We start from the raw sequence: 14,071 nt of genomic DNA on the forward strand, positions 1-14,071 counted from the left end.
TCTTTCTAGATTATGTATCTAAAAATTGCAAAATAATAATTATGAGTTCAATTAGGCCTACTAGATCACTACTTATATAACTACTTTACAAAACAACGCCTTGTTTCAACTTTAAAAATAAAAATTCGCGACATTTTTTGTAGTGTTAAAAGATGTCCATGTCCAGTCTAGATATAGGCCTAATATATATAAGCCTATGATGCTTGTATCGTCCTGTAAATATGGCGTCTGCACTTCTTCCGCCAACATGGCGGAACCATCTTTGACTTGATCTTAATTAAGGTTCAGATATTGCGTAACGCTAAAAAATCATCTTTTTACCCCTCCCCCTTCCTTCCCTAGTAACCAATCGTAACAGAACCCAAACCGCTAAATCACACTTTATATCGCTTGAACTGTCTGCTAAGAGCAACGGCAGACTGAAATGATAGTGAAAAGTTGTTTGGATTTTATTGAAAAAATCAAGATTGTTGTGTAATCAGCGATTGTTTTTATACTTTTTTTGCTGCCTGTTTATTCATTTCAAATGTTTGTTGTTGTTATAAATGTTCAGACCTCCCCCCACTGCCCCCCCCCCACACACACACACCAATAAGAAAAATGATGGTCATTGGTTTCTATATCCTACGGTTAACCAAGATGTCATGTGGCCAGGATAATGACCGCCTTTACTTTGACCCAACTAATGTCAGATACCCATTACAGCTGGGTGGACTCAGAGGCGCCCTGGAGATGCTGAAATTAAAAATCCCAGTCTTCACCTCGAGTTTCGAAATCCAAGCTCTTTACTACTCGGCCTACGCGCCTCCCCCTTGTAACAAATCGTACCGGTAACAAATGTGTATACCCCCCCCCCACACCCTTTTGGCCTTTTTTTTGTTACGTAATATCGGAAAGTTCCCTTGTAAATAATTATATTTAGGTGAAGATGTGTCACTCTCCCCTTTCGAAAATCTATAATTTATATTTAACAAAAAGTGCATTAAATGTCTCAGAACGAGGCACACTGGTTCCTCTTCAGACTCAATAGTCTCATGCTAGTCCCTCAACGACATTGTTTGGTAGGCTACGTAAGTATTGTCACAGCATAACAACGCACGAGATTCTAGCGGGCCAGCTTTTCAAAGCTCAGACGACAGAAACGCCTCCTTGTTTTATTTAATGATCCTAACGTGTCTAAGGTTTCAGCGACCATCGGTCATGGTAATCTTCCTTATCGGTGATCGGTTTACTTTCAGGTGCTTGGGAACGTGGAGTATTGGGGAGTATCCCCCCCCCCCCGGCTCTTATCCGCAAACACCCACACAATGCTGCTTATTGTGTATGTCTCATTCTCAGACTGGAACTATTTAGAGCACAACTCTGAGCTATTAGGCTTGACGACAAGAACTATAAAGGTCCTTCTCTCCTTACTGATAAGTGACCTTCAAGGTGAAAACCACCACCCCCGGCCCGTCCCCGCACACTTTACCATGTAATTAAAATTCCAGTGCATTTCTTTAAGTGTTCTCGATCTAAAGCACTGTACTCTCTACAACACGGCTTTTGTTTACCTTTTTTTTTAATTGTTTGTGCTTTATAATGTTTGCGTTAGAGATTATGGTCTTGCAAAACAAGTGATAGGCAACTAGAATGTGATTTGGTCATATGGAACTCCATACTTCGCTACTTATCTCGATCACACGCCACCCGTTTTTACTTATGGTTTTTAGTGCTTTGAAATAATAAAAGTATTCATATGCTTGTAGAAATATTGCAGAGATTTGTGAACCTCGGTAAACAAAATCCTGTTTAAATGTTTATCGTGTAGAGAAGGCGATGTATTTCTGTGATGATCTCCCTTGCTGGCTGTTTCAATGTAAAGTTTTGTGTACCCCAACTTTTCCCAATCCGAATTTTTCATACCAAGCTTTTGAATTATTTTTCTAAGGGGTGTTTGGTTGTAACGAGCTGATGAGTCTCTTTTAATCCTACACCAGCTGAGAACTACAAGTTGTTAGATTATGAGAACTTTAATCCTGTTCAACGAATAATAACATAAATGAATCTCCTCGTTCACAGTGCTCCATGATTTCTGTTCTTTCTTCCTCTTTCAACGCATCTTCGCACCATTCTACATTCACACTATGCTGCGCACATACCACCCCCTTCCCTTTTCTACAAGTCCGAAGTATGCCCGTTTACCAAAATATAAAAGTAGACAATTTTAAATCCGCAATAATATGATCTAAGAAACTCAAGAATTCAACAAAAGTACATACTAATAATGTTATTATCGCAATCACATCTCTTCTCTAAAATTCATTATATTTTGGAATAGTTTGTTTTTTTTAGTAACTTTATCATAACTTTGGTTAGACATTCAATGTAAACAAGTAATGGAGATAGAGAGAGAGAGGGAGAAGGGGAATACGTAGTCTGACAGTCGATAGATATTTTGCAAATATTTTATTGTGTCTGACTTTCCATTACTTACACCAGTGTGAAAGTTAGTGTTAGATTAACACTTCAATGAAATTCAAAATTTTTGTAACTTTATTGGTGAAAGACTTTATGAATATGATGTGCTGATGGTGTGCTCAGCAAGGAAACTTAAGTCGCACACGTTTTTAAAGTTTTTATTGTGTAACAATTCTGCTAAGAACTTCGAGGAGCGTAGAATTCATTGGCTTGTATTGGCGGAGTAGGATATGATTGTTGACCTATAGCAGAGGGATTAGGTCCACAAAGATCTGTTGCATTGATTAGTTATAAAGGATTGATTACAACATCTACGGTTAAATAAATGGATTAAACTACGTAACAACAGATTGATTAGCTAAAAGGCATGATTGATTGACGAATTCCCCAATAGATCGATTGTTTAAAACACAGGCTCTCAAACTGGAGTCCAGGCGTGCGTGAAACGACCGTTGTGGTTCCACAGAAAGATGAAAATAGTATACAAATATATTTTTTTTCATAAAAACCAGTTTGTTCAGATCGGATAATTTGAATAATAGTCAACTGGACCCTGACTACTGTTTAATATGTCTATTACGAACTCTTCTATGACTATTGACAAAACAACAATGATAGGGGTACGTAAAGACTTTGGAGGGGTTTACGCGTTGCACCTCATTAACTATGCTGATTTTTTAAAAGCCCATTTATTATGTTCTGTTAATTAAAGTTTGGTGAGGCGGGGAAGGCGAGGGGTACTCAGCATTACAAAGTAATAATAGGGGTACGCATAGATCAAAAGTTTGGGAAACACTGTATTCAAGTATTAGGAAAAGCACAGAGCAAAAAAAAAAAAAATAACACACGGTGGCGGAGAGTTTGTTTATTTCAGCGGGATTAGAAATATGCGATTTGGTCAGACAAATATGGCTGCGTCTTGGGCCCGCTAATATCGTACTGCTTGTTAAGAGGTCACTGAACAGAACATGTTTTAGAACCTTTTAGTTTAAAAGACAGATCGTTGGCCAAATTACCAATAAATTGGTTAAGAAACATTTAATATAGACTGATTAATTGACAGATTGATAATCATTGATTAATATTAGGGCTCTTGGTTTTGATGAGGAAAAAAAAGGCAGCTCAGCAGCTCAAGAATGTTATTTTTTTAATAATTCATTATTTTTTAAAATTATTCATTCAAAATACAACTAGACTTCAGATGTGTATGGGTAGTAGGACGTCCTTCAGTCCTTCAGTTCTTTTTAGCTACAATAGCTAATGCTGTTGTGAGTGATTGTAGCAAGCGTGGCCTGCTTAAAGACTTACAGCCATCATTTTTTTTCAAGCCTATGCGCACCAAAAGTCTAATTGTACGTTGAATAAATACTAAAATAATGACGAATTATTTTTTAATTAATTTCTTATTCAGTTAATGAGCTAAATATTGCTTGTCATAATGCAGGGGGAAAGTAAAGGCGGTTGATCGTTGTGCTGGCCACATGACACCCTCGATAACTTAGGCCACAGAAACAGATAACCTTTACATCATTTGTCCTATAGACCACAAGGTCTAAAAAGGGGAACTTTTTACTTTTTTCTTTAATGCCCTAATACATTTTACCTGTTATAATGCCCTGATTGTCATATTCATAATGCCCTGATTGATCATACATCGTCATAAACATAATTCCTTTGCTAATAGATACTTGATCGTATGCATAAAACAGAGGAACATATCTTAACGTTTGCAGGTACTGGAATCATTCACAAATCAAGTGCTCAGGTTAGGAAGGCAGCCCAGGGCAAGGGCGAGGGCGCCGATGGTGGAGAGAGCAGCTCCAGCAGCAAGAGCGCCAGCGAGAGCAAGAAGGAGAAAACCAGCGAGCAGGGAGAGGGCGCCGGCGACGACAGCGTGGGCAAAGGCAGCGACGACAGCAGCGGAGGAGGCGGAAAGAAAGGAGTCAAGAACAACAAGGCGCCCTCCTGCACCCTCCCCACAAACATGCAACCCACCTTCTACGTCAGCGGCGGAAACAACAGCATCCTGTAAGTCAGACGTTTGATTATTTGTTTGTTTTACGTAATATTTCTTGAATCATTTACTTTTTGACGTATTGTCTAAGACATCTCTGTCAGAGATGGAGTAGCCAATCCATTGTTGGGGGGGGGAAAGACTGGGCGTTAAAATTTCGAGCGCCGAAGTGTTGAACCTCATCTCTCGCCTCTCTTCCCTGCTGACCGGATCTGGTTTGGAGCACCGAAAGTCCGGTGTTTGCAGGAAATTGACTGAGTGTTCTGTCCTCCAGCTACGGGGCTCCAAAACCAGACTTTCTAATAGAGTACTCTGATTTTACCTGAACATATAAGGTAGTGTGGCTTTTAACCTATAACTGTGGGTTTGGTTTGTGGTCAGGGCGTGTCCGCACACCGATGGGCCATGACTACCTCTCATCTTGAGGACATGCATCCTGTAGATTAGCCAAAGACGTCACAGGACTCTGTTCACCACTACGAGGTGTGCACAGGACTCCGTTCACCACTAAGAGGTGTACACAGGACTCTGTGGAGTGACTATGTAGCGGCAAGAGATTCTTAATGCTCCTTTCAAAAATGTTAGCCATTGGCATGACAGACTTCTGACAGATGACGTCATTTATTATGTTAGCTTTTGTCAACCTTTATTAGACTTGTCGTTTCCAAGTACAACATTTACGGTTTTATTTCCCAATATTTACATGCTAAAGTTTTTTTTTCTAGCGGGGTCTATGCTCACATTCTTTAGACCGCTGATGCCCAACTTGCGACCCGCGAGCTATATCAAGCTCGTGACGCCCCGATATCCGCCCCCCCCCCTCTAGATTCTTCTTGCCCACACTGCATAATGAGGTCGCAGAAGTGAGCTTCCTTTGGAAGAGATGTTTTGTTGTTGTCATGCAGCCCGTGTCACGAACTGGACCATAAGATTGGCATAGCGATCTAATGAATGTGTGCGTTAGACTCCAACCGATCCTCAGGGTATCCGCAGAGTTTAGTACAGCAGGCTTAGGAATGGTTTAGAACAGTGATGCTCAACCTCACTCTGACGGCGGGCCATTTTAATATTCGACACTCGAGTCGCAGGCCACATGAAGAAAAAGGGGGAAAAATTTAATTATACAATAAACCAATTTTTATTAGAAACCCCTGAATCTAGTATTTACTTTAATTCATGAGAAGTTTATCCTAAACTACTTTTAAATATCCGGCTGCATAGTTGAGACACCAAGTTGAAGAACTGAATCTAGAATTCTAGATGTTCGTCTAAGAGACGATACGATTACGTAGCATTGGTATCGCACGATTCATCACTGAACAAGTGTGTCTCACTAATACGTGCTTGTATTGGGAGCAGATGAAGAAAACTGCACAGAACCGAGTTCGGAGGATAGGTGTTGCGGTCCTTGGCTCCCCTGGGAGTGCACAGGGTTAAGTCAGTAATTCAATTATTGTGATCATCCATAACACTTGTTGCAGACATTTCGAAAAGTTTATGCAAGAAAGATGGATTAGAAATCAATAGTCTGCATCACTTGAAATTATCAAGTAAGGATGTCTAGTTTGTAAGTCTATCAGTTTCAGTTGTAGCTCTGTCTGGGCAATTGACAATTGGCCGCAGATGGATTTTAGAAACGAAGAATATTGTTCAATCTTAACATGATCATCATCACATGGTCCATAGATTTTGTTGGTGAATAATTTAATGAGACCACAGAGGCTCGGTTCGTTTGACCTCTAAAACTATTGCTGTCAACCATAGTTGTGGCACTATCAGTAGTCACTCCCACTAATTTCTCTAAGGGAAAAAGATTCTCTGTGATGGTTAAAACTTTTTTTGTCATAATTTTGCCTCTGGCGATTCCATCCATGCTCCAAATAACTACTTCTTTTCTGATTTTAAAACTGTTGTTTTTGTCGCGAATAAATACCAAAATTTTGAGCGGTATCAGATATGTTGGTAGACTCGTCAGCGCAACAGAAAATAGACATGCAGCCGACATATTTCCTTCTCATTTTAGGTAAATATTCTCATCAATCCTCCACTTTAGGTGTAATCCAATAATGGCGTCTCTAACCCTGAATGCCACCTTATTTATTTATTTGTTTGATTTCCTAAAGCTGTTTAATGTTATGTTTTTTAAAGGGAGCTATTCTTTCTGTATAAAACAAATATGTTGGCTTAGTATCGATACCAATCAATTTACTCTACGTAGGGAAAGATATTTTTTAATTAATGTTTTTTTTTTTTTTTTTGGACACTGGATTTTCTTCATATTGTGCCGACGTTTCGGCGGGCCGGATAGAACCACGTCGCGGGCCGGTTCTGGCCCGCGGGCCGTATTTTGGGCATCACTGGTTTAGAAGATTCATAATTCTTCTTGTTAAAGAAATGTGATGTTACTGTTGAATTGGAGACTTTTTACGATAAATCTTTTAACTCTTTATCTTCCTGGAACCTTAAGGGGAGTGAAGTGGTACATTTTTTTTATCAGTTGTAGCCTTCTAAGAATTATTCTCTCCTTTTCTTAAAAAAATATACATTCTAGCACCGCATCTAAAATCCAGGTAGATATAATGTTTGTATGATAATCGTACATTATGGTCTGTTAATGTGGCGTGAACTGTACAGTACTTCTCTTAAAAACTTTCTGCTATTGCAGCATTTGCTTTCCTTGTTTCCTTGTAGTGCATTTATTTGTTAGATTCCTCCCGTCCCTTGACACACAATGACTTAATACATGTAGAATGTGGCAAAATATGTAGGTTACTAATGGGTCTGTGAAGTAGTGTACCGTTTATCTTCGGGACTCGAGGGCCTAACCCTAACCCTAAAATTAGTGTTCGAATATTTTGTTTACATTAAATATAAAATATTACGCCATTATCACATGTCATGATGTCAAGTCCCCCGAGCCCCCAAATTTCTAGCTACGCCACTGATGCCACTCATACCTATGTTTTGTTTAAGTGTTGTTCTGTATAATATTTCATGTCTTTTTGTGTGAGGTCAGAATGGTGATGATGACCATAGCAGAAGAGACTTTAAATGTGTGGGTTCTCTTTCGATTGGCGGTTTTATGCATTGTCTTCCTTCGTTTTGGATATTTGTTATAACGGTATTTAATACGTTGAATAGTCATCATCAACCAGTAAGAAGAGTTTTAAAATGGGAACTCGTCCAGATGCACATCATGCGTTCATTCGCCGCAGTTACACCGACGTTCGTCTCCGAAGTGCGCGGGTTCAAATCTTGTGCTTCGTTTGTGCCGAACAAGTGGCTGTCTCTTCTGACTTGGAGCGTCATCGTCACCTTTCTGACGACAGTCATCTGAGATGCATTCAAGACAATCAGACACAGTGGGAACATTGTCAAGACAATCATTCATAGTGGGAACATGACCACTTTGTATTCAGTCAAGGAAGATTGGGCTGATTGTAGGCTATATAATTCAGTAATCGTATCAATCATGTGTCATGCCGTCATGAGACCTATGACACAATAGCTGGATTAACAGAGCTTGCAGGCTAACAGAATCATAAAGTGAATAGTTCAAAGCATGTAAAACATTAAAAGTACAAAATGTCTGCTGTCATTTACCTAGATGTCAACATCATCTCTTGTGAAATTCATTTGAAGGTCAGTCATTCAGTGCGTCCGGTACCCTTGAACACGCTTCAGAAAAATATTTCAAGTCTGTGACTTAAAATGAGTCACACCGGTTGTTTGAGCAGGATGTAGCTTCTTTGGTTTTGATTTTCACTTACGTATCATGAGCGTGGTTAAAAATAAGGGTACCATTGGACGCACTGAGGCTGTGTCTACAACATTTAACCACATTATTTCATCCCCTCACCAATTACAGCAAGAAGAGCCGACACCGAAACCCTAAAAGCCAGAAGAGTAGCCCTCGGCACAAACTCAAGCCGCTAACTAGCAGCCTTTTCAAGAAAGAGTATCTTAAACGCAAACAAATGCATCAGAAAGCCAGAGATCTTCTGCACGCCTGCCAAAAGACCCCGCCGACCTTGAACGAGACGAACTCTGCGCCGGAAGCTCTCATGTTTCCACGCATGCACGTGTACGCATGTCCGGACCGGAGACCGATGTTTTATATAAGTCGCGGCAACAATAATCATTTGTGAGTAGTATTGGTTGGACGAGTGTGCCGTCTGTGTTTGTTGTTGTTGATGATGTGATTGTCCATTGCTGTTGAGGTGGAAATGCGGACTGTGCTATTAAAATGAGATATTGGTCTTGGGCGTCAGTTTGTTCAGGCTATAGAATATTTAGCAACTAATGTCTTGACGATTGATCCATGATCATACAGTTTACTTCTAGTAGGCCTAAGTCTATTGCATTCGATGCGAGAAATAAAGAAGGCCTCAAGTAAACGTTTTTGAAATGAATTATTTAAACCAGGCCGCATCTATTTTTTATTCCACTTCTTTAACAAAAGTTCCTTGTCTTGAAATCTATTGAATATAGATCTGGTTGAATAGTTGTATCAGTATAATATTGTAACAGTATAATATTATTATATTATTGATTGATCGGGTTACCTAATAGAAATACGATATTTATGCTTGTAAAATTGTCATCGAATTTGAAAACGTATGTAGCAGATGGCTTTATATCTATTCCGTGCACGGTAATTTGTTTAATCATCCACTTTCTGACCTTTAAACTTTTGCAATGCATATTGTGGATCTCTTTAGCAACTGTGCCAATGGACTTTTGCATTTTTCAAATGTTTCTTGGTCAACCATTATTATAAGTCCCATTAAGATTCAACAACTAGATGACCATGTTCCACCTCTCGTCACATGGGAAAGTAAAATGGATAGGTCATTGTCTTGTTCATGCTATCCTCTCGCACTAATGTGATGACTCTGTGTTCTCTATGGTACAGGGTGGAAGGTCCACTGCTAGAACTCGGCTGGAAGAAGACTACAGACAAGCATGACGAGAGATACAGGCTCAAGTGGGTGGAGAACAGATGTAGGATCAACTATATAGCTTTCAGAGAAGGTCAGTGGTACAATCAGCTACGTAGCTTTCAGAGAAGGTCAGTGGTACAATAAGCTATATAGCTTTCAGAGAAGGTCAGTAGTGCAATCAACTATATAGCTTTCAGAGAAGCTCAGTAGTGTGATCAAGTATGTAGCCTTTGAAAATCTCCCAGCCCCCCACTTGAGGGGGGCCCCCAAATGAGTGGGTTTTTTTACATTAAATATTAATAATCATGCTCCCAAAGAGGTCGAGACCCTAAATGATAGCAAATTCCTAGCTAAACCACTGTCAGCAGGATAGAATAATGAAAGGTTTTCAAAATGAATAATTCGAATTTTTGAGGATTTCACTTTTTTTGACCATATTCTATAAAAATCTGAGCTAATAGTTGAAATAAGGAAAGAAAATATATTTTAGCTTATGATTTTTGTTTGTTGTTGATCATAAACTCTTTTCTTGTTTTGAACATTGAATTAGTCACTCCCCATTATCCCTGCTTTGCATCCCCAGGTGAACAACTTGTGAATCACATCCCTAATTGCAAGCTTCTGACCAACAAACTTGGCCTCCTGTGTAGTCTGCAGGAATATGAGAGGGTAACTCTACTCACCAAGGGCAGACTACCCAGACTTAAAATGGTCGATTTTGTTCCAGAAACTTACAAACTAGATGAAAGGACCGATAGAGAGAAATTCCTAAATGACTATAAAGGTAATGTGATGGATGAACCAAATGTGACTATTGATGATGACTAATCTTTAACGCTTTTTTAACCTTTTAATAATCTAGTCTCTAGATCTATCTAATAATGAAGTCAATCTTATTTAGTCAATGAAGATGGACTTAATTAGATCTAGAAATCTAGTCATTTCTTTCTAATGAGCATGTTAAGCCCTGCCTCTGCAATTTTTACATAAAGGTTAGTCCTAGGAAAAAAATGGAAACATCTATAAACTCATCATTCATTGTCAATAAAAATAGATATCTTGTTTTATTACGCTACACATAGTAACAATAAAATATAATGTCCAAGAGGGTCAGGTCAATGGACCTCATTCACCAATCGTAAACAAACAACATTTAGTCACGTGATCTTATTGATAAAACAACGAAAAAACCTGTCACGTGACAACCATCATGAATTAAACATGAGATTGTAAATTATATAGAAGAGATAGAGAACCACGTGGCTAAATGTTGTTTGTTTACGATTGGTGAGTGAGGTCCATTGAGGTCAAGCCTTTACTCTTCCCCAACTAATGTCAGGTACCCATTATAGCTGGGTGGTCTTAGAGGCACCCTAAAATCCTGAAATTCAAAATCCCAGTCTTCACCAGGATTTGAACCTGGAACCCACAGCAAGTTAGAGAAGAATAATAAAGGTGTAATATCTCAGAGTAGGCTCTAGAAGTGGGCAGAACCCTGGGGGAGTGTCATATTAGAGCCATGAATTTTTGCAGAATGGGCTGATGGTGACAACAACTAACAAAATATTCTCTTTATGTGTAGCCCCCTAAGGAACCCACAGCAAGTTAGAGAAAAATAATAAAGGTGTAAAATCTCAGAAGAGGCCCAAGAAGTGGGCAGAGCCCTGGCGGAGTGTCATATCAGAGCAATGAATTTTTGCAGAATGTGCTGATGGTGACAACTGACAAAATATTCTCTTTGTACGCTGACCCCTAATGTATGGGACCCGGGAAGTTATCTGACTTCCCACCCCCTGCGGCCACCTCTGCATTGTTCTAACATCTGTGACTATCTTTCAGATGGAGAGACCTGGATCTGCAAACCAACTAGTCTGAATCAGGGAAAGGGCATATTCTTACTCCGATCTCGAGAAGAAATCAACCAGCTATTATCAGAGAGGGAGGCAAAGTCCTCTTGGACACGACAGGTTCAGATGAGGATAGTGCAAAGGTTAGTCCATTTATTATGTCAATTTGCTCAAACTTACATTAGGATGTGTACAAATTTTTCAACACAATGTATTTTGGAAATCCATATTTTGTATTTTATGGTTGTTTTTACAAAGCTTATATCAACTCTCTCTGTCTGTCTGGCCAGAAGTTTTGTACGCATTATTTCTCAGACACACAATCTCGGATCAAGCTGAAATTTTGCAAAAATTTTTTTTTACCTGACAACACAAGAATCAATTTGAAAAATTAATCAATCAATTAACTATTTGGTAATAAATTACTTTGTTTGGTATCTCAAACAAGGGAAAAGAAATAGTATTTGACGGAAGTTATGGTATAAGCTGAATAAGTCCCCTTTATAGATTGTCGTCTGAGACTTATTACTAATTTAATTATATGACTGATCCTAAGTAATTGATAGGCTTTATGTAAGCTATGTTTTTTTATAAAGTATTTTTTTTTTTTATTTTGCTTTTTTTTTATTGATTTATTTCTTGTTAGGTACATTTTACAATAAATAATTATGTTAAGTTTTAATTTGATCAGAGAATGGGTGAGGGAAAAACGGCTTTAACAATTATTTAAGGGGAATAAACCCAACAAATTTAGCTATATATGTGAATACTGAAGTATTTGTTTCCCTTGTTGGTATCAAACAAAATAATTAATGAGCAGTAAATAATTGACTAATTGGTTACTTTCTTTTTTATTGATTAATGTCTTGTCTAAGCCAATGAATAATTGTGCCAAGTTTCAACTTTATCCGAGATTGGGTGTAGGAGAAATAACATGTACACACGTTTTACTAGACAGACAGAGTGTGTTGATATAAGATTTGTAAAAATACATAAGATTAAAGACATTGTTATTAAGGAAGAAAAAAACACAGATATCCTCTTTTTTTTAAATTCTGTATTACTATTGAACACATTAACACCCTAATTTCTGTCTTATTTTGGTTTAGTAGCTACCATGGTTTATTTTTCTGATTTAATATATTAACAATAAGATGTGTCTTCGATTGTGAAGATTAAGGAGGATTGCAGTATTTCACAGCATTCTATTAATAGTTATTACAATATTCTGTTTTAATTTGTTCATTTTCAAGGTACATTCACAACCCTTTGTTGATTGATGGCCGCAAGTTTGACATCCGAGCATACATGTTCATCGCTAGCACTGTCCCTTTCCTGGTTTTGTTTCACAAAGGTTATGTGAGGCTGTCCTGTCAGAAGTACAGTCAAGATGACCCCAATCTGACCACTCACTTAACGAACCAGGTGAATAATCAAGTTACAGGTTTATAATCAATATTTTATTTTTGAAAAAAGGTTAATCAAAATATTTGTTGAAAAGAAAATGAAATGACATCAAATAAAATAAAACAAAAAAGAAAATGTGAATTCTAAGCAAGATACAAAATAAGTTTTATGCAATTCTCAAATAGTTTTGACCAAGTGTTGTGTTATAGTACAGCCTGCAAGGGGCTAGTAACAGGCCTGATAGTTATTATTATTATCATCATTATATTTAGATTATTATTAATATCCACTGAAGATTCAACTATTCAATCATTGTCCAACTTACGACTCTCTTAATAATTGAATAACTCGGTTGAATTCTTTCAATTACCCTTTTGACCAAGATGGCAGTCTATTGTTGTTACTGTGATCTAGCTCAAAGCTGCAGAAGTGATATCCCTTTAATTGAACATTCTGCCTCAAAACAGTCAAACTTGGATCTGCAGCAATGCTATTTACCACACATTAACCTGTGTTCATTTTAATGGACAAACTTGGTTCAATCCAATGACAAAGTGTTCACACTTTTTGTAAATATTAAAACTGCTCTACCGTAGTTGACAAAATTGCTCTACCTTAGTTGACAAAGTTGCTCTACCTTAGTTGACCTTTACAAAGTTATGTGAAAAAAAATTCTTACCTCACACTAAATCATGAGCGCTTGAAACAAATATAGTCTTCCATTTAAGTTTGAAATTGTTTAAATTCTTATAGCCAGGAACATGACTAGAATATGACAAGTTTGTATATGTATGGTCCCTTCTGTTTAGATTGACAATGAATGTGCCCAGATATGACAGTTCAAATCCCTCGTTTTTAGATAAAGGGGTCATGGGTGGTCAAGTGTCATGGTCCCTCACTCGACCTTGTTGAGGTCATACAAAGGAATGAATTGCATTACTACTCAGTTGTAGAAGCTGCTGGGAGGAATGTCATAGTTTATTCTCTCAAAGCCTAAGAGGCTTCACTCCTATTTTTCCTCAAGATTCACTCCTGAAGCATTATTGCAGCAAGGCAGCCGAAAGGTTTGAGAGTACCCCTCTCCTTGATTAGTTACGAGATCCATCTGCCTGAAGCTTTCATTTTTAAGGTGGCTTTGACTCTTTCACCTGTCAGTAATAGCAGGCTGGGCTTATCGTCTAAACCACATGAGCAGGCCAGGTGATGGACTATATGACACAGGCTCTTTGAGGCCCTGCATTTTAGTAGTATTTTATAGGAAATGGAAACTGACAACTTTGAAAACTCCTGATGCCAAGTAAATGTTGGTGTAAAAGAAATGTTTGTTATAGTCTTAATATTAATGAATTATTAAATACTATTGTGTTCAGTTGACATGTACTATAACCTTGCACTTGTAA

At 38.1% G+C, this 14,071-nt stretch overlaps 1 protein-coding gene across 4 annotated transcripts in view; it reads left to right on the forward strand.

The window, feature by feature from the left end:
- Positions 1 to 14,071, forward strand: part of LOC106062948 (uncharacterized) — a 192,057-nt gene that overhangs the window by 163,165 nt on the left and 14,821 nt on the right. For 3 of the 4 annotated variants that reach the window (XR_008774238.1, XM_056007479.1, XM_056007476.1), the window contains exons 6-11: positions 4,194 to 4,488; positions 8,343 to 8,618; positions 9,390 to 9,508; positions 10,001 to 10,201; positions 11,257 to 11,407; positions 12,518 to 12,689. Coding sequence is in view for 3 of the 4 variants with exons in the window: in XM_056007479.1 (XP_055863454.1) it covers positions 4,194 to 4,488; positions 8,343 to 8,618; positions 9,390 to 9,508; positions 10,001 to 10,201; positions 11,257 to 11,407; positions 12,518 to 12,689 (1,214 nt within the window). In the remaining variant the exon portion in view is untranslated. The remainder of the gene's footprint in view (positions 1 to 4,193; positions 4,489 to 8,342; positions 8,619 to 9,389; positions 9,509 to 10,000; positions 10,202 to 11,256; positions 11,408 to 12,517; positions 12,690 to 14,071) is intronic. The other variant, XM_056007477.1, reaches the window with a different exon arrangement.

The sequence above is a fragment of the Biomphalaria glabrata genome, chromosome 13 (genome assembly GCF_947242115.1).
Source record: "Biomphalaria glabrata chromosome 13, xgBioGlab47.1, whole genome shotgun sequence".
Classification (NCBI taxonomy): Eukaryota; Metazoa; Mollusca; class Gastropoda; family Planorbidae; genus Biomphalaria; species Biomphalaria glabrata.